The following is a 27,754-nucleotide window of genomic DNA, read 5'->3' as shown; positions in this document are numbered from 1 at the left end:
AAAATAAATATATAAACATTAAAGGTTCAGAAGCCAGAAACCTTTTAAAAGTAAACAGCATCTCTTTTTTTGGTAAGAATAAGATGCCATAACAAAAACCAAATGCAAACCCTCAAGCTTTCACTATGTTTTATCAATTATCCTTCAAAATTTTTTTTCACTAATTGTAATGGAGAAGTCTTTTTAGTAACACAAGATTTTTGTTAGCTGCATATCAGTAAATAAATATTTATTTTAGCAATAAGGAGATATTCCTAACTTGGAGATATGTTAATGATGAACACTTGAAAAAGTGTCAGCATTTGTTTATATAAAGTCAGCCTGACAAGACTTAATTGTAATGAAGGGGAGTATAGGTTACTTTGTCACTGTTTTTCTGATTGTATCTAATCAATATTGTTATGGAACTTTACTTTGGATTAACTGTAATTTAAAGTGAGCTGTAGCTCACGAAAGCTTATGCTCTAATAAATTGGTTAGTCTCTAAGGTGCCACAAGTACTCCTTTTCTTTTTTAGAGAAAATAAATTCTACCAGTGTGCTCATATATGTTGATTTTTGATGTGCTGATTGACATTTTAACCAATTTGCTTGGGTTTAATTTATTGCGAGTCCGACTAGGGTTTGTTTACTCAAGAAAATTATAGTTAAAAAAAAAAAAGTGTATATCCTACTGCACCTTTTCCTTTTAGTGGTTACTTATTTATCTCTGTTTTATATAACACACTCATCCCTTGCTTTAAGCACTTGATCTGTTTCAGTTAATTAACTAATTGATTATCTGTGAGGTGTCCAGATAATGGGGTAGTGAGTGTCACTGAAAAGCTAATAAATAAAATTTTATTAACCTCTGGTTAATTAAATTAGATAAATCAGTTTATCATACTAGAACTTTACTACAAAGAACTGGTTGCCTTTTACAAGTAACAGACTTTTGAATCTAATTTTATGCAATAATCTCTCTCTCTCTCTCTCTTTCTCCAAACACTCTAGATCAAGGTTCCTTCATTCTCTGAAACCCTTTCTGCCTTGAATGTAGTACAGGTAGCTGGTGGATCCAAAAGCCTTTTTGCAGGTAGGATAACTATGTGCAAGGTTTCTGCATTTCAGCCCCCCCCCCCCCCCCACACACACACACACCCTCTCCATCCCTCCCGGCCCCAAAATAAAAAGTAGAATTATTTTCGAAGAGGTAGGAATAAATTCTCATTTGTGAATTTTTTATTAATGGAAATTTAAAACCTTTTTCCTTTTAGTTACTGTAGAGGGCAAAGTATATGCCTGTGGAGAAGCCACTAATGGAAGACTTGGTTTAGGCCTATCCAGTGGAACTGTGCCTATTCCCCGACAGATTACAGCTCTCAGTAATTATGTAGTGAAGAAGGTGGCTGTTCACTCAGGTACTGACTCCTCACATTTCTCCATGGGAACATAAACATTATGTACTTAAGCTTAAAAGTGAAAGTAGATTCTTGTGTATGGCTCTAGTGCAGAGGATATAGAATAGAGGCTTTAATACAGGAGTACTGGGTGAAATTCTATGGCCTGCGTAAAGGAGGTTAGACTAGATCAGGGGCAGCCAACCTGAGCCTGAGAAGGAGCCAGAATTTACCAATGTACATTGCCAAAGAGCCAAACTAATATGTCAGCAGCCCCTGTGCAGCACCTCCTGCCTGCTGGTAGCCCCACCAATCAGTGCCTCTGGCTGCCTCCCCCCACCTCCCACCCACCGTGATCAGCTGTTATGTGGTGCGCAGGAGGCTCTGGTGGGGACAGGGGAAGAGCGAGGGCATGGCAGGCTCGGGGGTGGAGTTGGGTGGGGGCAGGGCCTGGAACAGAGCAGGGGGTTGAGCACTGAGCACTCCCCAGCACATTGGAAAGTTGGCATCTATAGCTCCAGCCCCGGAGTCGGTGCCTATGCAAGGAGCCGCATATTAACTTCTGAAGAGCTGCATGTGACTCCGGAGCCACAGGTTGGCCACCCCTGGACTAGATGATCTGGTGGTCCCTTCAGGCCATAGAAATCAGTGAATTTAGTCTCTTAATTTTTTTGACCTATAAAGTTTGAGGTATCTTTCTGAAAGTTAAATTCAGAATAATTTCTTTATTTTTCAGAGTGTAATTTTTGCATCAATCCAGGGGAAATGTTTTCCTTTTTAAAAAAGTTAGCTAACTGTGTCACTTTGAAAATAGTAACTTAAGTGATTTGTTTCCACTGAGGGAGAATGTTCACCCTGGATACTTTTTTTGAAAAAGTTATAAGTTTTTTCACCTTCTCAGTAGACCATGTGAAAATTAGTGATTTTGAATATACTGAAGTAAAGAGTTATGGGGTGGAAAGTGTAGCACTATATTAAATTGCAGCACTAAAGGGATGTTTTGGCTTTTGCTTGACTTTTGCTGCCCTGTTGACTATGTGCGCATTCTGGTCTTCCATACTGGAGGACAAAGAAATAAATCTTTGCTGTTTAAAACTTGCAGTTTAAATCCTTGCAGGTGGCCGGCATGCTATGGCTTTAACTGTTGATGGGAAGGTATTTTCATGGGGCGAAGGAGATGATGGAAAACTTGGCCACTTCAGCAGAATGTAAGGATATAATTTCTGTTAGTACCTTGAAATAGGAAATATTTCAAACAAATGATATTGAATCATTGTTAGCAAGCAGTGACAGTATTTAAATATATTAGTAATAAAGAATTGTGTTACAAAAAGATTCGTCTGCAATACATATATCAGTTTTGTATGTTGCAAACTAAGCTTTTATTGCAATTTCAGTAGTTTTAAAGGGACGCTCCAGTTAAAATTAATATAGCTTTTTAAAAATAGATTTCTCTTAATGGGCAAGGTCAGTGTTTAACTGGGTGTCTTTTGTATATTCATTATTGAAAAGTTACGTGAGAGGCAACAGGAATATTGGTTGCCAATATGCACTGAGGGAGGTGGGAGTGGGGACGCTGAAATGCCTCCCACAGCTTGATAAGGTTACGCTCATGCTTTCTAGAAGTTCTTCATGATTTTCACCTCAGTTTCTAGGTAAGAGGCCCACTAACGTTTTTTGAATGGTTGATAAAACAAATAAAGCTAAAAGTGCTTTTTCCATGGTGAATTGGTGCTGCCCTACCTGACTGAGCTATGTCTCATGTCAAGCACTTTCTCTATCATATAGCAATAATTCAAACTCACGTTAGTAGCCCTCGTGTCTCAGGATCAGGTAGGCTGTTGTGATATATTAAAATTTTTAAGCTACTTGAGATTCCTGATGGAAGATGCTTTAGAACTGCAGATTAGTATAGTGGACTTTGATACTACATTCTGGTGTACTGTAGACAGGCCATAAATAAAACAAGGTTTGGTGCACCATTAGTTTCTAAGTCTAGTATTTCCAAATATCTGTTAGCTAAAAATGTTTTCTGGCAGAAGCTGAATTAGAAGCTGAGTATTTGATAGCTCACTCAAGCTAAGCTACTTCTGTGAAATCAGATATTTTATTGAAACAGTAAAACAAAAGTACCAACATTGTATTTAATACCAACAACCCACACCGTACCATCTACTTAAGTCATTATTTTATTTTTAATTTAGTAGTCTAAGCCCTGGCCTACACTGTGGGGGGGTTGACCTAAGATACGCAACTTCAGCTATGCAAATAGCATAGCTGAAGTCGGCGTATCTTAGGTCAACTTACCTGGCCGTGAGGACGGCGGTGACTCCCTTCTTGACTCCGCTTCTGCCTCTGGCAAGCTGAAGTTCCGGAGTCGACAGGGAGCGTGTTTGAGGATCGATTTATCGCATCTAGACGAGATTCAATAAATCGATCCCCGATAGATTGATCACTACCCGCTGATCCGGCGGGTAATGAAGACCTGCCTAAAGTATGGTGCCTTTAAAGTTTGTGAAGGGGTTTTGTTATTCTCTCTCTTTCATTTGACAATTGGCGTACTTTTTTTGAGCTAGGAAGTAGAATTTTCTCTTGAAAGTTTCATAAATTTCAAACGCTTTTTATCAAGGAAAGATTGAGAAAAATAGTTTTATACTCACTTTGTGTGTTATACACACTGGGGAAATCTTCAAGTTATTTAATATTAACATATTCAGTAGAAAACTGATCTTCATACTGTATAGTTCTCAGAGGTGTTCTTAGGATCTTTACGCAATATATAGAAAAATACAGCATGTGCCTCAGAGCTTGAGTCTCAGAATAGACATGACCCAACAAGTGTGTGGGTGGCAAACGGAAGAGGAGGGTATGAGACAAGACAAAATGTGGCTTTATTAGCTTAAGCATAGGTACATACCTTGTTTGTTAGATATTTCTTCTATTTATTAAATATAATTATAAGCAGAAAACATTCTTGACTCATTGTGGGCACTGCATCTGTGCTGCGCCCTGCATGATGTCCCCCTGATAGCCCTGTACCTGCCAGGCCTTGCTGGGACAGTGTGGAAAGACTGGGTCCTTACTATTAGGGTTGAAATGTATTTCTCCAAAGCCCTACTTAATTTCTTTAGAAATGTTAATAATGGTTGTAGCATGTACACCGCATTAGAAAACCTACTTAAATTAAAACAAGACTATGAATTCAGTGAGCAGGTTGAATTTAACAAAAAGACATCCTACTTTCTCAGGCAAATGCTGCAGTGATGTTCACAAGAAACATCTTCAGTACTCTAGCAGACAGCTGACAATGAATGCTTGTTTAGTCTGGTCCCCTTGTGAAGAACAGAGCTGGAATAGGAATGGGCATCTTTCCTCATCCTCCGGCTCCTTGCACTGCAGGTTGGAGATACTGCAGTCCTCATGCTGCTGTATTGGAGGCTCAGTCAGGTGTACAACATTCTGTGCTATCCTCCTCCACCCTGTGCAGAGCAGGACCAAGAGATCAGAGGCCATGCTTCTGGGCTGGCATGTAGGGCCTGGGGGCCTCCACTTTTGGGACTGAAATGGATTTTGCAAAAAATATTTGGCAGATACTGAATATCTTTTTTCAGACAGAATTTGTTCGTAACTTTGTATTCAAAAGAGAATTTCAGTATCTCTTTTTGAAGATGCATCCACTGGAGAAATACAATCTATAGAAACGTCTAACTGATCATACTGGAGTATTACAGCTGACTGTTTTAAATATTTGACTTTTTACTTTCTCTACCGTTAATTTTCATAATTAGCTCAGGGTGGGCAATGAAGACAGGTCATTCAGTTTCACTTTTTAACATACACATTTTAATCTCTCTCTTTCTGGTTCTTCATTATCAGGATGCTGCAGTGTGTATGTATTACATAACGTTTCTTAACAAAGGAACTCCAAAAATAGTGGAAAATGAAAATATGTATTCAGCTTTTTAAAAGTTTATTTCTTACCAAACCTACATTTTCTGCGTAAATTGACTTAAACCAGTATAGCTTTAAGATAAATAGAAAAATAAATTAAACCAGTAACTTAAAGTGAAACATTGGAGTCTTATATATTAGCATTAGGGCAGATTTGCCGTTTGGGTGCATAATATTACATGAGGCATTGGAGGATAGGGCATGAAATATATTGCATGACATCACAAAAGTAGGTGATAAATCCTTTTATTCTATCTTTAGGAATTGTGATAAACCAAGGTTGATAGAAGCGTTGAAAACCAAGCGCATCCGTGATATTGCTTGTGGCAGTTCTCACAGTGCTGCCATCACCTCTAGTGGTGAATTGTACACATGGGGCCTTGGAGAATACGGCAGGTTGGGTCATGGAGACAATACTACACAACTCAAACCGAAGATGGTAAGTACTTGAGGTGTTTCCTGGTTGCGGTAGTGTCTATGTATGTATATACACAAGAAGAGAAAATAAAGGGAGAAATAAAGCTAAGAATCCCAAAGCAGTGTGTAATGTGAGCTTGGATGTATAAAGAACAAAATAAGTCACAAGTACTTTGAAGTTACTGTGAAACTTCTAAAAATATGCGTAATGTGTTTGAGGCAGCATGCTTACTTTTCTGTGTGTTGTAGGTTAAAGTGCTTCTTGGTCACAGAGTCATTCAAGTTGCTTGTGGAAGCAGAGATGCTCAGACTCTGGCTTTGACAGATGAAGGTAGGAGTATCGTGCTTTAGCAACTTCATAGCATATGGGAATATTGTGCTCGTAGTCTGACATACTGTTTGGTTGGTGTTACTAGGTTTGGTGTTTTCCTGGGGAGATGGTGACTTTGGAAAACTGGGCCGAGGAGGAAGTGAAGGATGCAACATTCCTCAGAACATTGAAAGACTAAATGGCCAGAGCGTGTGCCAGATTGAGTGTGGGGCTCAGTTCTCTTTGGCACTTACCAAATCTGGAGTGGTGTGGACCTGGTATGTCAAGGTTGCTAAGAAATTTACAACAAATTTCAAGGCATTTGAGTTGTGTTGATTGCTATGGACTGGCTTATTACATCTATGTTTTGTGCACATGCTTAGTTTATTCTAAAACATCCTATTATTATCACCACCTCCTCTCTTCCTCCCCCTGCTCACTTATTTATGCACCCACCTGTTACATTTTGTCTCTTAGAAAGCTCTTTGAGAAGGTACTGTCATTTACTAAATCTTTATAGAGTGCCTACCATAACTGGGACCCTTGCCTGGTTGGGGTGTATAGGTTTTAGTGCAATTTAAAAATAAATAGAAATAAAGATTATTGTGATAAAATAAAATATTTATATAGTTGAGGCCCTACTTAACTTGTGATATTGTGGATTCTGCAGTATTTTACTTCCACCACAGCTCCCCTTCTCAGCCCTGGGTGGCCAACAGTGGGAAATCATGGAAAATAATAAGGTCCATTGTTCTTTTCCACAATTTTCCGTGGCTTGCCGTAATTCAGCTGCAATTTTTTGACAATCATCCCACAATTCAAGTAGGGCCTTATAGATAGTCTTTGAAATAATATAGCTCAGTTCCTCTTGGTTCTTATGTTAAAGCAAGTGCTCTGCTGCATCTTATATATGTTCTCTAATTACAGAATGACTGGTTGTGATTCCATTGTTAGGGATTAGTTTTTCCACTTGAATCGGATTCAACCACTTTATGTATAGAGAATACAGTATATTTTCCTCAATATTAGAATACTCTTTGAGTATAGAATGAGAATTTCCCATCTGAGAACTTAAAAGTGAATTGGTGAGTTAGTTAAAGTAAAATTTTATTAAAGATAATTCATGAAACTTAAAACTCAAAAGATATTTTTTGTTAGCAATGATCCTCTAACCAACACTCTTCAGTTTTTTCTGCTTGGTTGATACCGTTAGTAATATCTTGAGGTATAGCCATAAAATAGACTGAAGGACAAGAGAGTAGTGCAGTGTTAATGGTGTCTCTCAGACAGTTGAGGAAAATTTCATATGTTGGTAATAAAAGTAACCTGTGTTTGAGGCTTGTCTGAAGCCTCAGTTATGCAAACAGTTAAGTACGTGCAATTTTACTCATGTGACTAGTTGTCACAGTGCAGGTCCTGTGTTTATATAAATTGTAAGCTGGATAGTGATTTTAATGAGTTAAAAAAATCCCAGTCATTTTTGAGTATAAGTAAGTTTATAATAGTAAGATATTTCAAAACAGAACGAATTTTATGCAACCACAGTACTTCCCCCAAAATAATCATAAATGGTACATTTTTGGTATTGAAGCCAATTTATGAAAGATTGTAGATTTTTCGCTACCCTCGAGGGATGAGTCTTTCCAAGTCAGGTTTCAAGGTCATAGTCAAGAAATTTGCATTGCTGTTACGTGCACTTTCCCTTTTGGATATATAAAGGATTTCAAATTGCAAATGTGTAATGGCAAAGAATTGCCATGTGTGGAATGATATAACTGCTTCGGGGGAGGGCGGCGGGATGGCTCAGTGGTTTTGAGAATTGGCCTGCTAAACCCAGGGTTGTGAGTTCAATCCTTGAGGGGGCCATTTAGGGATCTGGGGCAAATATTGGGGATTGGTCCTGCTTTGAGCAGGGGGTTGGACTACATGACCTCCTGAGATCCCTTCCAACCCTGATATATTATGATTTACTTCCTTGTCTGTTCCAGGGGCAAGGGGGATTACTTCAGGCTAGGTCATGGCACTGATGTTCATGTGCGAAAGCCACAGGTTGTAGAAGGGCTGAGAGGGAAGAAGATTGTACATGTGGCTGTAGGTGCACTTCACTGCCTGGCTGTCACTGACACAGGACAGGTAAGTTACTCTGGTCCAGAAAAAGCTAGATACTGAGGCAATGTAATGTAGTAACAGCAGTAATACTTGTAGCCTTTTATTTTATTTAATGTTAATTATATTACAGTGGATTTGGCTCTGGTGGCTACAGTCTCTAACCCAACAGAGTTATCTCTGTTTACTCTAGATCTAGAGTTCATAGGAATACATGAAACCATAGACAAGTAACACAAAAAATCACAAGCACAAGATCCACTATCTTTTAACAATTTTATTAAAGTTGCCAACAAAGTTATAAATGTCACAGCATATAAAATTCCTAAGTATATCCATGCACCAGTTATAACTACAGACATACTCAGATCATCCCACATGGTGTTAGAGTCTGGTGGCTCTCCCATGGATTGATCATCAATACGGGGATGGTCCCTGCTGGAAGTTTCCTATAGGAAGCACAATTTTCCCCGCTGTGGGCACCTTTTTTAATAATGTGATTCTGTCTATACCTACATTCTGCACATGTACATGGAAGTGTCAGCCCTCTCTTTCTTATTGGTGTGTGTCCCCTAGAAACATGAGGAAACCGTAATTCTATAGGCTGTGTAGGTTCTCATTAGCACTGATGTACTGCCTGTATCCTGTGGCTAAGACACATGTTGGAGACAAGATTTACTTTTACACCAGTTTATAATTAAAAATTTAATCTTCCGGGAAGACCAGGGGTGGGCAAATTTTTTGGCCTGCGGGCCACATCTGGGTATGGAAATTGTATGGTGCGCCATGAATACTCACAAAATTGGGGTTGTGGTGCAGGAGGGGGTGAGGGCTCCAGCTGGGGGTGTGGGCTGTGCAGTGGGACCAGAAATGAGGAGTTCAGGGTTTGGGAGGGGTCTCCAGGCTGGGGTAGGAGGTTGAGATGCATGGGGGGCTGGGGGTGAGGGCTTGAGCTGGGGGTGCAGGCTCTGGGGTGGGTCTGGGATTGAGGGGTTTGGTGTTGGGAGGGAGGGGGATCAGGGCAGGAGGTTGGAGTGCAGGAGGTGGTCAGGGGTGCAGGCTCCGGGCTGCGCTTACCTTAAGCAGCTCCCAGAAGCAGCGGTATGTCCCCCTTCTGGCTCCTATGCAGAGGTGAGGCCAGGCAGCTCTGTGCGCTGCCCTGTCTGCAGGCCCTACCCCTGCAGCTTCCATTGGCTGGGGTTCCCAGCCAATGGGAGCTGCAGGGGCAGCGTGCAGAGCTCTCTGACTGTCCCTATGCACAGGAGCCAGAGGGCAGACATGCTGCTGCTTTTTGGAGCCGCGCAACCCCACTCTCCGGATGGAGTGCCGGAGCGGGGCAAGCCCCAGACCTCACTCCCCAGTGGGAGCTCGAGGGCCGGATTAAAACGTCTGACGGGCTTGACACGCTCCACGGGCTGTAGTTTGCCCACCCCTGGGCTAGATTTTTGCAATATTGTCAGTTGGTACCTCTTTTTCCCATAAATTTAGGGCTTCGGGTTATTCCTCGGTCATTTACTTGTGTCAGCATTTCTTGTCTCCAAGGCCTAAAATGGCTCAGCTAAAATCTTGCAGGCCTCAGCCTACAGGTTCTTCCGTTTCAGCTTGTCTTACTTATATCTAATACATGATTCCTCTAAATACTGATCAGTCTTATACTTCTATAATCCTACAAATTAACTCTAGTTAACATACAATGAATATATATAAGATATAACATGTTGATCATCACACAATAAATGGATAATAAACTAAAATCATTGGCTACATACTTACTGAATGGAATAAATATTCTTTATTATATATTGTTTTACTTCTCAAAGCACTGCACAAATATTAATGTGATGGTCACTTAAATTTTTCTTGTCTTCATATATTTATTAAATCTTAATTGTTACCTTAATATAGCTTTTGCATTTTTATTCCTTGTTATTTATCGTATCATTGGATGTTTCAGAGACAACCTGCTGCTCTTCACTTCCTAAGATGCAGAAGCATCTATGATGTTGTGACAGGACATATTTCTGCTCAATATTGGGTGATAGCATAAATATCATAGTTATGCTGAGCCCCAGTAAAATCCACGTGCAAGTAATCCCATTAACTTCATGTACACCCAGAATTATGAAATGGTACATGAATCTGCTCACAGAATGAAGCTCATATGTGCTGTAGTAACATATGTAACCTGAAAGTATCAACTGTTAAATGTGAAGGTGGTAGGTACTCTGGAAATATCTTAAATTAGTAACATAGAATCTTCTTCTCTCTAAATGACTTATAGTAATTTTGCAAATAACTGTATGAAAGACTCAGTGAAACAAAGTAACATAGAACTGTCTGACAGGTTTATGCTTGGGGTGACAATGATCATGGACAACAAGGCAACGGAACTACTACAGTCAATAGAAAACCCACTCTTGTACAGGGTTTAGAAGGCCAGAAAATTACACGGGTTGCTTGTGGATCTTCCCACAGTGTAGCGTGGACAACAGTGGATGTAGCTACACCATCTGTTCATGAGCCAGTACTCTTCCAGACTGCTAGAGACCCTTTAGGCGCTTCTTATCTAGGTAATACAAAGCTTATGTTTATTTCCTTAACATTTTTAAACAATATTTGTAGATTGGGCGGGGTTGTAAATGTGTATAGATGGACAGGCCGGTGTGAGGGAAGAGGTGTCTGTGCAGGATGAAAGCCATTTAAACATACTGATTTGCTGAAAATGGAGGAAGTGAGAAGAGAACAAGACTTGGGAAGCTAAAACATTGTATGTCCTGAAGCTGAGGAGTCATACAAAAATTAGTGTTAGTTTGAACTTTTAAATGTCTTAAACTGTTTGTCAAAGTCCAAAATGCATTGGGACTTCTGGATGCTAGCATCATAATAAATCTCTGTATCATATGCCTCTTACAAATAATTCTTGTTGATGCAAATGTTATCTTACCTATTGATTTCTAAGACAAGTGACCACCATTAAAGAGGGAGGCAGCATTCTATGATGGCACCTTCCCAGTTTATCAGAACCAAGATTTAGTCAGACTTGAGAAACAAAAATGTTCTATGTAAAACTATCGGAATATTTTAGCTGTTTCTATGTCTTTTAATCCATTAGCTATCTTTTATCTGGACAGAACTGCAGCAATATCAGAGCTTCATAGATGTACAATATATATAAATAGTACTCAAGTTATATGCTAATATTTTGTCCAAGTAAAGCTTGTTTTAGAGGCCACTAGGAAACTAGTGGTGTTGAGGTGTCTCCATTCTCATGAGTAAGTTTTAGACCCTGTTTTACATGAGTCGTTGCTGACCTAGGTTTAGTATTGGGTTTCATATCAGAATTACAGGAATTGTAGGCTAAGAATCCTTTCCAAAAGTATCATTAAGCAGGTATCAAAACCAGTTATTATGCATTATAGTCTTTTTTTTTTAAAAGCGTGTCTGACTCTTTTTCCCAGGTGTCCCATCAGATGCAGATTCTTCTGCTGCCAGTAACAAAATCAGTGGTGTAAACAGTTCCAAACCTAACCGCCCTTCCCTCGCTAAGATTCTTCTGTCGCTAGATGGGAACCTTGCCAAACAGCAAGCATTATCTCATATATTGACAGCATTACAAATCATGTATGCCAGGTAGGCATGCCAACATTCTTGTATTTTACAGGGTGAAGCATAGATGGTAAGCTACTTCATACAATTTCTCCCTTATAGCAGGTAATAATGGGTATAAAATAGGGCTCTAGGATGTATGCTTTAACTTCATTTCAATTTCCTTTTAGCATTCACTTGAAATCAGCTTGTTGAGACAAGTTTCAGAGTAACAGCCGTGTTAGTCTGTATTCGCAAAAAGAAAAGGAGTACTTGTGGCACCTTAGAGACTAACCAATTTATTTGAGCATGAGCTTTCGTGAGCTACACGAAAGCTCATGCTCAAATAAATTGGTTAGTCTCTAAGGTGCCACAAGTACTCCTTTTCTTTTTGTTGAGACAAGACTGTCTTATGTGGAACAGGAAACTCTAAATCTCTGCAACAAAATACTAGCTTAGCTTCATATTAAGTTTCATGCGAGACTGCATCATTGAAATAAGAACAGAATGATAGCTATCCAAAAGTTCAACTCCCAACAATAATCTTGTTGTATACCTTGCAGCTGAGAATGTGTATCAGAGGGCAGAGGGCTCCTTTTGAAATTGTTCGTTTCTGTTTGTAAAGACAGGAGAAATATTAGTGGTAAAGAGTCTGAAAAGAAACTTGTGGAAAACTTTGGCTTAAAAATCCACAAACTCTATAGGCATCTGTAACTATCTCAGCTACGTGTGAGTCCTCCCATATGGAATGTAAGTAAACTACCCTGTAGACTGCTATCATTGAAAACCATCACTTTTAGTATTAGTCCAGCTGAATAACAGGACACTTTTCTTCCAAGGAGAGGATTTGGTGGTCCTAGTGTGGGTCTGTCCTCAACAGTTTGTTCATTTTTGATTTAGGGATGCAGTGGTTGGAGCACTGATGCCTGCAAGTATGATTGCACCAGTGGAATGTCCTTCTTCATCCCCGGTCCCACCACCAGATGCTGCTTCTACAGGGAGCCCTGCCAATGGGGAAGAATGTGTGCTAGCAGTGGATGTCGAAGAGAGACTGAGTCCAAATCCGTGGCAAGACAGGAGAGGAGAGGTAAAATAAATAAAATCAGAATCAGTTTTGCTATCAGAGCAACAATTTTGGAGTGCTGAAACATCTATCAACAATAACACTGTTTGTTTAATTTGACAGTAACGTGTAAGAACTTTACTTCAGCATCTGTCTAACTTTTAGAATCAATGCCATGAAGTACCTGTTATTTGTCAGCTGTACCTGATTATAATTGATCAATTCACAAGTCTCGAGTGCAGTAAATCAGATAAAAAACATAAGGATGATAAAGTAATTTCTCACCATGTTTTAGACCTGATTCAAAGATATTGGCATTCTCTTAATCGGGTATTGAAACAGTTTAAGAACTAGAGGTAAATTTTTAAACTGGATTTTAAAAAGAACAAATGACAAGATGAAGAAAATGGTCAGTGTCTAAATCTTATTTCAGATGTAACAAATAATTGTAACTTTATTTCTATTGTGTGATGTATTGAAAAGAAAGCCAGATAAAACATATTGTGTGGGTTCTTCAGTGTTAAAAGGAGTAATAATAATAATTTTGACACTAAAAAGGATCCATCTTTTCCATTCCCCCATGCTGGCATACTTGTTTGTCTCATCCAGCTGTTACGTCTTGTTTTTTAGGTTGTAAGCTCTTTGGGATAAGAATTGTCGTCTTACTGCATGTTTGTACAGCACCTAGTGCAACGGGGCCCTGGTTTATGGCTTGTCTTCACTACAAGCTAAATCAGCGCAGCTGCGATTGATGCAGCCGTGTCGATTTAGTGAGTCTGGTTAAGAAATGCTAAGTCGATGGGAGAGCGTCTCCCATTGAAATAGCATGGTGTAGACACTGCAGTAAGTCAGTGTAGGTTACGTCGACTTCAGTTACATAGTTTATGTAACTGAAGCAGCGTAACTTACATTGACTTAGTGCCATAGTGAAGAAAAGCCCTTAGTTTGCTAATAGGCACCACTGCAGTATAAAGGTTCATACAGGGACTGGATTTCTTGAATAAGATGCTGCTGTTTTTAGGCATCTCTTTTCTGAGCACAAACTGTCCTCAAAGTTCTTTTTCAAAAGTCTAGTTAAGCTTGTTTAAATGCATGCAATATCTTATTGCTCTGCCATCTGGTTAACTATGCTGTTTTTTGACTAGGTTGTTTCTTCAGAAGATGCAGTGACGCCCTCTGCTGTAACTCCCTCAGCTGCTGCTGCCTCTTCTCGTCCTTTCATTCCAGTCACTGATGATCCTGGAGCTGCCAGTATCATAGCAGAAACCATGACGAAAACCAAGGAAGTAATAATGCTAATATTTTTAACATTATAGGTTTCATTATGTATCTCAATCAAGCAATTGAATTGTTCTGGTGTTTGACAGGTTATGTCATCAGAGTAAAAATAGATTTCTGGTGCTACAGCAACTGCCATATGCAAGCTGTTTTATTGGAAAGTCAGGTTCTGCAGTCACTTCTGAATTCACTGCTTAGTACACGTCCTGTTTCTTGTTGAGAATGTAATACAATCCTGTGTATGTAGTTAGCTTTGTGTAATACAAATGTATTTTTTATGGTGCTAGGTAGAGCTGGTCACAAATTTTTTGAAAATTTTTCCCATCTAAAAGTGCTGTTTTGTCAAAGTTGAAATGTTTCATGAAAAAGTATCTTATTTTAAGGTCAGGATGGAATTTCTGGAAGGGGAGAGAGGAACTCAAGAATAACCAGTAGCCTGGTGGTTAGATCACTCATGTGGGAGACCTAGAGGAAAAGGGGAGAGAAGGACCCTGACCCCAGAATAATCAATAATCGTCTGGTGATTTAGGGCACTCACCTGGGATGTGGGAGACCCAGGTCTAAGGGCAGGTCTACACTAGAAGCACTACATCAGCGCAGCTGCAGCACATCTAGTGAAGATGCTCTACGCCGACAGGAGAGCACTCTCCCATCGACATAATTGCTCCAACTCCACGAAAGGCAGAAGCTATGTCAGTGGGAGAGCATCTCCCACCAACATAGTATTGGTGTGGACAGCTCTTAGGTCACTATAACTTGCATCGCTCGGGGGGGGGTTTCTTTTTCATATCCCTAAGTGACTTAAGTTAGATCGACTTAAGTGGTAGTGTAGACCTGCCCTATGTCTCAGTTTCAAATTAGGCAGGGAATTGAATCTCATATCCTAGGTGAGTGCCCTAACCACCACTGAGTTTACTGGTTATTCTGGGGTTGGTAGTCTTGTATGTTTTTTTTTTTCATCCTAAAATTCAAAAAGTCTCATTTCAGTTCTGATGTGGAATGAAAACAAATTTTTGAAAGCTTGATGTTCTTTCTGAAATGAAATTTATTTTCCAGCCAGCCCTACTGTCTAATACATGTAAAAGTATTGTTTACATAAGTAGGTAGTAATTTTTATAGTATACTTCAGCATGGCTTAGGTTTGTTTGGTAAATGCCCCAAATGGTATTGTGAAGTGATCCCTAAATATGCAACTCCCCTAAGCCTTGCTAATAAGCATTGGTTCATAAAATCAAGAAATAGTTGATATTTTCCCCCTTACTACTTTGTTCTGAGGATTTGACAGTCAGTTGTCAACCTTTTAATTAGTTAGGGCTTTCAGAAAATAGGAGCTGAACACTTGTTAACCTACCACTACTTCCTACTAGTCATAACTGTGTGGATACAGCTGATAGATGTTTATTATTAATCCCCTACTTGAATCCCGGGATGATTGTCCAAAAATTGCGGCTGAGTTGCAGACAAGCCGTGGAAAATCACGGAAAAGTAATAATGGACCTTATTATTTGCAGTAATAAGGTCCATTATTACTTTTCTGTGATTTTTCCGCTGTTGGCTGTGTGGGGCTGAGAGTAGGGGGTTGCTGCTGGGGCTCCCACTGGCAAAATTGCAGTGGAATCCTAATATTGCGGGAGCCACAATATCGCGAATTAAGTAGGGCCTCATTTATTATATGTGTTAGATTTTTTTCGAGTCTTGTATCTATCAGTTTAATGATCCTGCGATTTTCTTTGTATTTACAAGATGCTGGTGACAGAGAAACACTTCCTTCATTGGGGGAAAAAGCATACTAATAAGACAATGTATTTGACCTTTTGGGCTTCAATCCAGACTGCCTGCCCTATAACTCTGGGGCCTTCAATACTATGTTGCTGTGGCTTACATCCCTGACATCAGCAGCCAGCATATGAATGTACAGGTTAAAACCTTGGCTTCCATTGCCTAGTTACTTTTCATAGAGTGACCCCAACTCCGTACCAGTTCTGAATTTCCCCCAAACAATCTCCCTGCAGTGTTCAGCCCTCTCCTGGAACAGAAGCCGTTAAGTTTGTTGCTCCTTTAAAGAGTGTTTAAAGCCAAAGTGTTTAAAGAAACAGCAGCATGTTATCTTGACTGGAGTTAACAATCACTTCAGTTCAACCAAAGCACTGGACTGGTTTAGATAAAAAGTAAAACAAGTTTGTTGACTGAAAAAGAGAGAGCTGTTAAGTGAGTTCAAGTATAAGGGATAAAGATAGAAAAGGTTACAAAAAAAAAGTTAAAATGCGCTTCCTAGTCACTATAACCTATCTTAACAAGCTACAGTATTTGTTCAAAGTAGTTTCGTCCTCAGTCTTCCTTTTCCAGCAATGGCTGACTAGTTCTTAGGATCCCCACACAGTCCAAAGTGCTGGTTTTCTTTGTCTCTTCAGGTGAATGATAAATTAATGGTTCTCTGCCCCTCTCTTTATAGTTTAGTAAGCCTCTGAAAAATATCTCTCTAAAAGTTCATTGATGCTTCTTCATGAGGCAGGAAGGCTTCCTGGGGTACCGTCTCCATCCCCCATTGAGATTAAGTGATTGCTTTTTCCCCACTTGCTCTCCTGATGGCTTTGTTTGGCTGGCATGCAAATGTGCTTTTCTGTCTTCAGTCACACCTTGCTCAATTTACATGGGAGACACATTCAAGCAGGTGGGACTGCATTCTGTTTTCTGGGGGGAACCTGTGTATCAACTCTCCCTGACATGCCTAGATTAAACATGTTTGTCATAATTACAGCACATCTGTATAATCCTTTGTGAATTGACTGTATATACCTCATTCACAAATATTAATGATCAGTGAGTTATTAATTTTTCAGAGACATACAACACCTTTTAGATTATAACAGTTGGGGTACAACAGTTGGGGTATAAGAGTTGGGGTACACTGAGCTGATTGGGCCAGCTGAAACTCACTGCTGCATACCAGGAGTCCCTTGTCTTCTGGTATAGAGATGCTCTTAGGGTCACAGTATTAAACTTCTGTTTCTTCTTGGAGTGCTTGCACATGCCCTTTCCCCTGCAGGTGTAAACTTGCTCAGTGCACTAGCATTTGAGATTTTTCCCTCAGCTGTACCCATTGGGATGGCACATGTGTACTCTGTTGTGTTGTGCTGCTGCATGATGCTCCAAAGGGTAGAACCAATTCCCATCTTTTCCTTCTTACCACCTGTGGTGATTGTCAGAGCGTGCTAACTTGTTACCATAAGTGTTTCCCTCTTTCTGAGTCTTTCTGTTGTATATGGTTGGTACTCGTTGCGTCACCTTACTGAAGTGTAGGTTTATTTTTTTCTTTTACTAGTGTATATAATTTACATTTTGGTTCCCAGTGGTTCTGGGTATCGATGCCCAGTGCTGTGGCATGCCTCAGTCCCCAGACTTTAAACCAGTGGTCACCAACCGGTCGATCCTGGACATTCTTCCAGTCAATTGCGATCTCTGGCCACTAAAAGTCCAGTTATGTGGTGGGGCTGCTGCTAAGGCAGGTTCTTGGCCTGCTCTGGCCCCATGCTGCTCCCAGTGCAGCCCTGGGGGAATGGGAGGCAGGAGTCTCCACGTGCTGCCCATCTCTGCAGGTGCCACCCCTGCAGTTCCCATTGGCTGGGAACGGGGAACTGTGGCCAGGGGCTGCAGGGGCGCATTGGCCCCTTCCGGGAGCCGCATGGTGCCGGGGCAGTCAGGGAGCCTGCCTTAGCCCCGCCGCGCTGCTGAACAGGAGCCACCTGAGGTAACTGCCACCCGGCAAGAGCCTGCACCCCAACCCCCCTCTCGGAGCCAGCACCCCAAACCTCCTCCAGCATCCCAAGCCCCTGCCCCACCCCTGAGCCCCCTCCCAGAGCTTGCACCTCTCACCCCCTCCTGCACCCCAACCCGCTGCCTCAGGCTCAGCCTGAAGCCCTCTCCCACACTACAAACCCCTTAGCCCCAGCCCAGAGACCGCACCCCCTACCAACCCCCTTCCCCAGGCTGGTGAAAGTGAGTGAGGGTGGGGGAGAGTGAGCAACAGAGAGAGGGGGAGATGGAGTGGTCGGGGCTTTGGGGAAGGGGTGGGGCCTCGAGGAAGGGGTGGGGTAGATCCTGCATTGTCCTTAAATTGAAGAAGTGATCTTGTGCTTAAAAAGATTGGAGACCACTGCTTTAAACCTTGCAATGCATGCATGAAGCTGATGCCAGCAGGGACCTGCACTCCAGGTTTCTGAAGTGCCTCAGAGAAGCACACATCAGGGACAGGGGTGAAATCTGCAGGGACTTTGGTTACTAGTGCTCCTCCTGGCCTGGCAGAGTCCCGACATTGATCTCCTTCTCCAGTACTGAAGAAGAAACATTAGAAGACTGCACTGAGGAATGGCATTGTCCTGGATATTGAGGTCGCCAGCACCAGTGTCGAGCAGTCAAGCTGAGAAGCTGGGTAGAGGGCGCGTAGTGCCAAGCAGTTTTGTTTTTGGGGCAGGTAGAACCTTCGGTGGGGTCGCTAACTCAGGTGCGGATGCTGTTGAAATTGGCTATAAGGAAGCACCGTCTTTTTCATCAGCAGCACCAAGAGGCTCTCTCTTTTTGCTATCAACACATGAGACTTATGTCGTGGCAAGTGATCAGCTGAGTCTGTTGGTACTGGTGGTTCAAGGAACACTTCATCCAATACCAACAGACACCCAAATGGACTTGCTGACTGCTAGAGTTCAGCACCCAGTACCATGGGCACCTTCGAATGCTCTGATACCCCTTTGTGCGGTGCAGCTGAGGAGCAGACTGACTATAATTTCTCCAGTGCCATCCTCTCCAGACTCCCATCACTGCTCCCTAGCACCGAGAAGCCCGGCACCTCCCTCATTGAATGACTTGGGTTTGTTGTCTGAGTCAGAAATTGGATTTTGTGTCACAGCCGTGTCTCGTAAAACATCACTCTGCTATGAGAGGTTTTCACTGCTGGTGTCCGGTAGAGGCTCCATGTTGGTTGTTCAGTCGGGAGCCTTGGTCAGGAAAAAAATTGGACTCCAGTGCCATATCAGCAACTGTATTGCAGCCAGTGGGCATTTCCGTCCAGCTCCAGTTCCTCTTCTTCTCGCCCTTTCTGCTCCTGTAGGTACTGTGATCACTCTTTGCATCAGCAAGAAGCCACTCCTGGTACTGAGCTCAGCATGGAACTTGAAGAGTCTACCTCAGTGAATCTCACTTTGGAGGAATTGGGAGAAGTGCCATTTCAGCCAGCCTTGGGTTGCTCCTCCTCATCGCTTGATGAGGTGATAGTGTCTAGTGCGTTCTCACCTTTTCTGGATGATTATAAGAGAACCTCGTTAAGAGAATGGCTTCCACCCTGAAATACAGATGGAAGTAGTTCAGGAGAGCTCAGGTAGATTGGTTGACATTTTGGCATCTGTGAGGCTGCCTTGAGTGGTGCTGCCCATAAATGAAGCTGTTTGGGAGCCCACTAAAGTATTGTGGCAAAAACCATCTTCCCTGCCTCACACAGCTAAGAGGACTGAAAGGAGGTGGTATGTCCCCTTATGGGGATTTGAACATTATTATACACCCCCACCTTGCCCTTTGAACTGCCTGCTCTCTGTTCGTTGCTTCATCTTTCAAGTAAGTTTTGGTGGCAATTATCTCTGCAAGAAGAGTGAGGGAATTGAGAGCCCTGGTATCTAATCCACCAGGTATCTTCTACAAGGAAAAGGTATATCTTCACCTTCATCCAAAATTTCTCACCAGAGTAGTTTCTCACTTCCATATCAGTCAGGCAATATACTTACCAACATTCTTCCCTGATCCTCATTCTCCACACACTTGATGTTAGGTGATCAATAGCATTTTACTTGGATAGGACTAAACCATAGGCCATCTTCACAACTGTTTGTGGCAGTTGCAGGCAGGATGAAGGGCATTCCAGTCTCATCTCAAAGAATCTTATTGTGGATTTCCTCCTGTATATGATTGTGCTATGACACAATGCATCCGATGAAGTAAGCTGTAGCTCACGAAAGCTTATGCTCAAATAAATTGGTTAGTCTCTGAGGTGCCACAAGTACTCCTTTTCTTTTTGCGAATACAGACTAACACGGCTGCTACTCTGAAACCTGACATGACCAATGTAACTTCCCCAAACAGGATGTTGGCATGTTCAACAAGATCTCGGCCTCTGCAGCCTTTCTAGCTCATGTGCCTGTAGTGGATGTTTGTAGAGATGCAACTTGGTCATCAGTACATACTTCTGATTCTAATGCCATCTCTCAACAGTCTGGAGATATGAGATTTGGACATTTAGTCCTTCTGTGATTATTCAGTTCGACTCTGATCCCACCTCCTGATTGACCTGCTTGAGAGAGACTTGAAACACAATGAACACATGCAATCACTTAAGGAAAAACTGGTTACTAACTTGTTCTGTAACTGTTGTTCTGTGAGATGTTGCACATGTCCATTCCACGACCCCCTCTCCTTCCCCTCACTGTTGAAATCTGTGTGGTAAGAAGGAAGTGAGGAGGATCAAGGTGGCTCTACCCTTTGTGCCATTGTGCAGCAGTAGGAGGCAGCAGGGGTGCATGGGCTGCCCTGATGAGGATACCTCTAAGGGAAAGTCTGTAACACTAGTGCACAGGGTGTGCACACATCTGAAGCGGAATGGACATGTGCAACATATCTCAAAGAACAAGTTACAGAACAGGTTAGTGACCATGCTGGGGTTTTTTAGGCAAGTTAACTCAGTTTGTTATATAAAATCTTTCTTCCATCATCATGTATTATATGTTTCTTCAATTTCTCTTTCAGGATGTGGAAAGCCAAAGTAAAGTATCTGGTCCTGAACCCCAACATTTAGATGAGTTCACTAGTCTTTTAGTACCGGATGACACACGAGTCATGGTTGACCTGCTGAAGCTTGCTGTCTCCACCAGGGCTGGTGAGAAGGGAAAGGATGTTCTTTCCGCTGTGCTGTCTGGAATGGGCACTGCATATCCACAGGTCAGTCAAAGTGATTTTTGTTGTTACTGAATTTTAACTATCCTCCCTTCTTTCTCATTCTATTGAGGTGACTCCTAGTCGTTGAAGATATAGGTTCTGAAGACATAGGTTTTTACAAACATGAAAACTATAATAATTATCTTCTACTGATATAAGAGTCCATATACGTTTTATTGGAATACCAAATTAATATAGCTGTTTGCTGTAAAAATCAATGAGAGTCAATATTATAAATTTCCCATGGTACCAGTTAGATTTCAAAGCTGAAATATAACAAACTAGATTTGCCAATTTGATAAATATTCTAGCCAGTACTGGAATGGAATTGAGTTAGGATAACCCCTTTTTAAATGAGTCCAGGAAGCACTGGGTTATTAACTTGACTCTGGGTTCATTTCAGATCTACATTTGTCTTGGAGAGTTGTTTACAAAGCCAGACATTTGGTTATTCTTAATCAACAAGTTTATTAATTCACTACCTACCATGTAGGTGTATATAACCAACAGTTCGTTTAGATACACCAAACATTCCAGGCATGTACTGAACAAAAAACACACATGCAGTTTTGTAAGCAATTAACATAGGCCAGTGTTGGGGCCCAGTAGCTATACTAAGGAACAATACAAATCAATAAAATTTCTTATTACATTTACTTTTAACCATCAGTTATCAATTCGGTAAATGAGTTACAGTTAAGTATTTCTCTCTAGTAAGAACATAAGAATGGCCATATTGGGTCAGACCAAAGGTCCATCCAGCCCAGTATCCTGTCTACCGACAATGGACAATGGCAGGTGCCCCAGAGGAAGTGAACCTAACAGCGAACCTCTCTCCTGCCGTCCATCTCCACCCTCTGACGAACAGAGGCTAGGGACACCATTCCTTACCCATCCTGTCTAATAGCCATTAATGGACTTAACCTCCGTGAATTTATCCAGTTCTCTTTTAAACCCTGTTATAGTCCTAGCCTTCACAACCTCCTCAGGAAAGGAGTTCCACAGGTTGACTGCGCTGTGTGAAGAGGAACTTCCTTTTATTTATTTTAAACCTGCTGCCCATTAATTTCATTTGGTGGCCCCTAGTTCTTAAATTATGGGAACAAGTAAATAACTTTTCCTTGTTCACTTTCTCCACACCACTCATGATTTTATATACCTCTATCATATCCCCCCTTAGTCTCCTCTTTTCCAAGCTGAAAAGTCCTGGCCACTTTAATCTCTCCGCTTACAGGACCTGTTCCAAACCCCTAATCATTTTAGTTGCCCTTCTCTGAACCTTTTCTCACCAGTATATATTTTTTGAGATGAGGAAACCACATCTGTACGCAGTATTTAAAATGTGGACATACCATGAATTTATATAAGGGCAATAAGATATTCTCCGTCTTACTCTCTATCCTTTTTTAATGATTCCTAACATTCCGTTTGTTTTTTTTGACTGCTGCTGCAGACTGCATGGAGTCTTCAGAGAACTATCCGTGGTGACTCCAAGATCTCTTTCTGATTAGTTTTCGCAAAATTAGCCCCCATCGTATTGTATGTATAATTGGGGTTATTTTTTCCAATGTGCATTGCTTTACATTTATCCACATGAAATTTCATTTGCCATTTTGTTGCCCAATCACTTAGTTTTGTGAGATCTTTTTGAAGTTCTTCACAGTCTGCTTTGGTCTTACCTATCTTGAACAGTTTAGTATCATCTGCAAACTTTGCCACCTCACTGTTTACCCCTTTCTCCAGGTCATTTATGAATAAATTGAATAGGATTGGTCATCGGACTGACAGTTGGGGAACACCACTAGTTACTCTCTCCATTCTGAAAATTTACCATTTATTCCTACCTTTTGTTCTCTGTCTTTTAACCAGTTCTCAATCAATGACAGGATCTTTCCTCTTATCCCATGACAACTTAATTTACGTAAGAGCCTTTGGTGAGGGACCTTGTCAAAGGCTTTCTGGAAATCTAAATACACTATGTCCACTGGATCCCCCTTGTCCACATATTCGTTGACCCCTTCAAAGAACTCTAATAGATTAGTAAGACATGATTTCCCTTTACAGAAACCATGTTGACTTTTGCCCAACAATTTATGTTCTTCTATGTGTCTGACCATTTTATTCTTTACTATTGTTTCAGCTAATTTGCCCGGTACTGACGTTACATTTACCAGTTCATAATTGCTGGGATCCCCTCTAGAGCCCTTCTTAAATATTGGCATTACATTAGCTATCTTCCAGTCATTGGGTACAGAAGCTGATTTAAAGGACAGGTTACAAAGCATAGTTAATAGTGCCGCAATTTCACATTTGAGTTGTTTCAGAACTCTTGGGTGAATGCCATCTGGTCCCGGTGACTTGTTACTGTTAAGTTTCTCAATTCCAAAACTTCCTCTAGTGACACCTCAGTCTGAGACAGTTCCTCAGATTTGTCACCTACAAAAGGCGGCTCAGGTTTGGGAATCTCCCTAACATCCTCAGCTGTGAAGACTGAAGCAAAGAATTCATTTAGTTTCTCTGCAATGACTTCATCATCTTTAAGTGCTCCTTTTGTATCTCGATCTTCCAGGGGTCCCACTGGTTGTTCAGCATGGTTCCTGCTTCTGATGTACTTAAAAAACATTTTGTTATTACCTTTTGAGTTTTTGGCTAGCTGTTTTTCAAACTCATTTTTGGCTTTTCTTATTACATTTTTACACTTAATTTGGCAGGAAGAATGTGCTTATTTTAAGGCGCTTATGAACATGTTTTTTCCTGTTCGTTCTGTTTAGTTTAAAACATCAATACAATTGCATAAAGTTATAGTTTGAGGTTCTCTTAGGCAAATGTACTTGGATTTACAAAGTAGAAGCAGATATATGGCATCGCTTAGTTAAAATCCAAAATAGGGTTGCTTGAGTTCTCGGTAGAAGGAGTGTGAACTCAAAATAGCTTTCAGTTATTTATATTAAAAAACACCAAGAGAAGTGAAACTTCATGACTTCTTCTCAGTCTTGTGAACCTTGGGATTGGAGAGAGCCAGTTCAAGAGTGTGATAACACTTCTAGATTTTGATTCTGCTTTTGTGGAGTCCCACGCAATGTCTAAGTTTCTGTACTCTTTTGGGGTTTGTTGGAAGGTGGCCACTATTTTTTGTTGTTGTTGCTTACTTGCCACATTGGCTCTCTGTTTCTCTGCTTCTTCTGTCAGTAACAAATAAATGTCAGGGTATAACATATGTTCATCCTCTTTCAGAGTCAGAGGTTTTTTGTTTAATTTATTTCAAGGATTATACTTCTCTATTAACCACTACTATTTGTAGTTCCCCCTCCTTCAGCCATTTCTTTTATTATTTCAAAATTACGCATTGGATAGGTGCTTATATTTAGAATCCTTTCCGTGTGCTATATGATTCATATCCTTTCTAGAGTTCAACAGTCCTTTATAGTTGCTCTTCTTTTATTGGATGTAGTTCATATTTATTTTATTTTATATATAAGTATTTCACAGCCTTCAGAATTTAGAAATGAACAAGAAACATTTATTCGAAGAAACAAGATGGGTTATCCACATATGGAGAGGGATGGTGCCTTTGATTCATGAAGCAGACAAATGTGCAGTTTCTTATTCGGGATGAAACTAGTTGGTTTGATTTTATTTGGGTATCAGGAAGTTTGATCTCTAGAACAATTAGTTTTCTGGGTCTCTCAGCAAACTGTTCCTTAAACAATTCATAGCTGCCACCATCTCTAATGCTTAACTCACTCTACACAGGTTTCAGAGTAACAGCCGTGTTAGTCTGTATTCGCAAAAAGAAAAGGAGTACTTGTGGCACCTTAGAGACTAACCAGTTTATTTGAACATAAGCTTTCGTGAGCTACAGCTCACTTCATCGGATGAAGTGAGCTGTAGCTCACGAAAGCTTATGCTCAAATAAACTGGTTAGTCTCTAAGGTGCCACAAGTACTCCTTTTCTTTTCACTCTACACAGTAAAAGCAAGGTGTTAATCTTTGTTTGCCAACTCCTGGGATTCTCTGTAGATAGACAGTGAGATGGGAAGCTCTAGCTACATGTGGATCATGGGTGGCCCTTTTCTGAGTGAGTAATAATTGATTGTCTGAAAACTTCGTTTACACGTCTTATTCCTTATTCTGTGGTTTTTGAGGTTTCTTAGACCAGTGGCTCTCAACCTTTCCAGACTACTGTACCCATTTTAGGAATCTGATTTGTCTTATGTACCCCCAAGTTTCACCTCACTTTAAAAACTACTTGCTTTCAAAATCAGAAATAAAAATACATAAGTGTCACAGCACGTTATTACTGAAAAATTGTTTTCTTTCTCATTTTTACCATAAAGTTATAAAAATAATTTGGAATAGAAATATAGTACTCACAGTTCAGTGTATAGTCTATAGAGTAGTAAAAACCAGCCTCTGTCCGTATGAAAATTTAGTTTGTATTGACTTCAGTAGTGCTTTTTGTGTAGCCTATTGTAAAACAAGGCAAATATCTAGATGATGTACTCCCTGGAAGACCTCTGTGTACCCCCAGAGGTACACATACCCCTGGTTGAGAACCACTAGACTATAGTTCATGCTTTGGGAAGTAGATATTGATCTCCCATTGCCTTTAGTTCCTTTCAGGAACTAATGTCTGGTATAAGTGAAGAGGGGATTACTAAAATCCTAGATGTCATGTGTAGGGGAATAGTGATTGCTTCCTGACTAAAGGGGAAGAGAGAGAGAGCTATAGTAACTTACTACCAATATATTCAAGACATAGCTGACATCTATACGACCCACTTTGCAAAGGATTCAGACATTCCTAAGGTTGTATACTTGGGTGAGATGAATCAGCTTAAGTTACATGGGTCTTAAAGTATCAAACATAGTTCTGAAATATTAAATCTCATTGTGGATGACACAAATAGAACATAAGAAACTCAGCTCCTGTCTTTCTCTACTTCCTTTTCTTGCTCCCAGCTCCATAACAAGTGCTCTTTTACTTCCCTGGTCCTCCCAGTTCTCTGAGATCATTGAAAGAAATCCCCTCCTCTGCACCTGCCCTGTCTTCCTGGTTGTCTGCCTCTGTGCTGCTTTTCTCACCTTTTCAGTGTTATCAGCTACATGGAATTAGTTGTTCATTGTAGGGTTAACTAGTTTGTACAAATATCATTAATGTTACCATTTATAGAGTTAATGATAGTTTGAATAGTTGAATGGTTTGTAATAATGTGACTCAAACAATTCTGTTTTTATACTGGCCCATGTGTTTGCAATAAATATTGCCGAGCTGTCATATTTTTGTATGCCTTTATGTGGCCATGTAGTGAAATAGTCAGACCCAATTCACTGTGGCACAGATGGAAGGTTATAGAACTTTAACCCATTATGTTCCTGTATTTTGTCAGTTAACATCTTAGTGCTGAAGTGGTATTAGCAGGAGTTCTCAACCTTTTTTTTCCGGAGGGGGGCCCCCCCAACATGATGTAAAAACTCCAGGACCCAGTGGGGGATGGGGTGGGATCTGAGTTACCCAGGAAAGAATTTTCTGTAGTATCTGGCTGGTGAATCTTGCCTATATGCTCAGGGTTTAGCTGATCACCATATTTGGGGTCGGGAAGGAATTTTCCTCCAGGGCAGATTGGAAGAGGCCCTGGAGGTTTTTCACCTTCCTCTGTAGCATGGGGTATGGGTCATTTGCTGGAGGATTCCCTGCACCTTGAAGTTTTTAAAGGATGATTTGAGGACTTCAATAGCTCAGACATAGGTGAGGTTTTTCGCAGGAGTGGGTGGGTGAAATTCTGTGGCCTCCATTGTGCAGGAGGTCAGACTAAATGATCATAATGGTCCCTTCTGACCTTAGTATCTATGAATCTATTTTGAGGGGGGTTGCAGAGGCCAGCAGGATTTGAGCCAGCTCTGTGCGGGCAGGAGCATAGCTCAGGGTGTAGGGAGTGGATAGCTAGTGGCTGTGTGCAAGCATGGAGGGTAGCTCAGGGTGTAGGGAGAGGGGTAGCGTAGGGACTGTGTGCCGGGAGAGCTCCCCTGCAGTCCTGGTTCCCGGAGGGCTATGCCAGCCATGGAGCTGGGTCCCCCCACCTGGGTGGCTCTTACTGGCTGCCTCTGTGGGAGTAAAGGGGGGTGGGAGCTGAGGGGGCAACTTCAGCCCCGGGCAACAGCAGCAGCAGGAGTTAAGGGAGTGCTGCATCTGCCTGTTCCATGTCACGATCCAGAGCAGCAGCTGTGCTGCTCTGTCTGCTTCTGACTTCCCACCTCCTGGCGTCAGCCCTGCAGGGAGCGCCAGGGATCAGGCTCTGGGTTTCAGCTGCAGGGCCCCGCAGCCCCCTTGAAAGGGCTTGTGGACCCCCCGGTTGAGAACCGCTTGTATTAGCATATTTTAGCATTCAGTTATCTTAACACTTAAGTTTGATGTTTTCATTTGTTTGTTGAATGGGCATTTTAAACTTATTTTTCTTGCCTATTTTACGTTTAACGTGATATTTACTTCTTGTTGCATTGCTGTAATAACTGAAAGAGAGGCTTATTTCATTTATTCATACCTTTTCAGTTGGAATATTGGAATGTAGTGGATAAGACACCAATGTAGTGGATAAGATGGGGATCAGGGCTTACTCTCATTATCAGTTTTTTCTAGAAGACTGAATTGGTTTCTTTATGAAGACATGTATAATCAGTTGAGATGTATTTT

At 41.1% G+C, this 27,754-nt stretch overlaps 1 protein-coding gene across 1 annotated transcript in view; it reads left to right on the top strand.

The window, feature by feature from the left end:
* The window catches only part of HERC2 (HECT and RLD domain containing E3 ubiquitin protein ligase 2), a 201,604-nt gene that overhangs the window by 129,376 nt on the left and 44,474 nt on the right, over positions 1-27,754 (top strand). Inside the window, exons 58-69 of the mRNA XM_084623550.1 lie at positions 993-1,074; positions 1,256-1,399; positions 2,496-2,586; positions 5,591-5,768; positions 5,996-6,077; positions 6,163-6,334; positions 8,045-8,189; positions 10,507-10,732; positions 11,621-11,792; positions 12,648-12,834; positions 13,956-14,096; positions 20,875-21,066. Of these exons, the coding sequence (XP_084479676.1) occupies positions 993-1,074; positions 1,256-1,399; positions 2,496-2,586; positions 5,591-5,768; positions 5,996-6,077; positions 6,163-6,334; positions 8,045-8,189; positions 10,507-10,732; positions 11,621-11,792; positions 12,648-12,834; positions 13,956-14,096; positions 20,875-21,066 (1,812 nt within the window). The remainder of the gene's footprint in view (positions 1-992; positions 1,075-1,255; positions 1,400-2,495; positions 2,587-5,590; positions 5,769-5,995; positions 6,078-6,162; positions 6,335-8,044; positions 8,190-10,506; positions 10,733-11,620; positions 11,793-12,647; positions 12,835-13,955; positions 14,097-20,874; positions 21,067-27,754) is intronic.

Source organism: Lepidochelys olivacea (assembly GCF_965140295.1).
Source record: "Lepidochelys olivacea isolate rLepOli2 genome assembly, chromosome: 1".
Lineage (NCBI taxonomy): Eukaryota > Metazoa > Chordata > Testudines > Cheloniidae > Lepidochelys > Lepidochelys olivacea.
The sequence above is the reverse complement of the archived record's forward strand: the minus strand, read 5'-3'. Positions and strand labels throughout refer to the sequence as shown.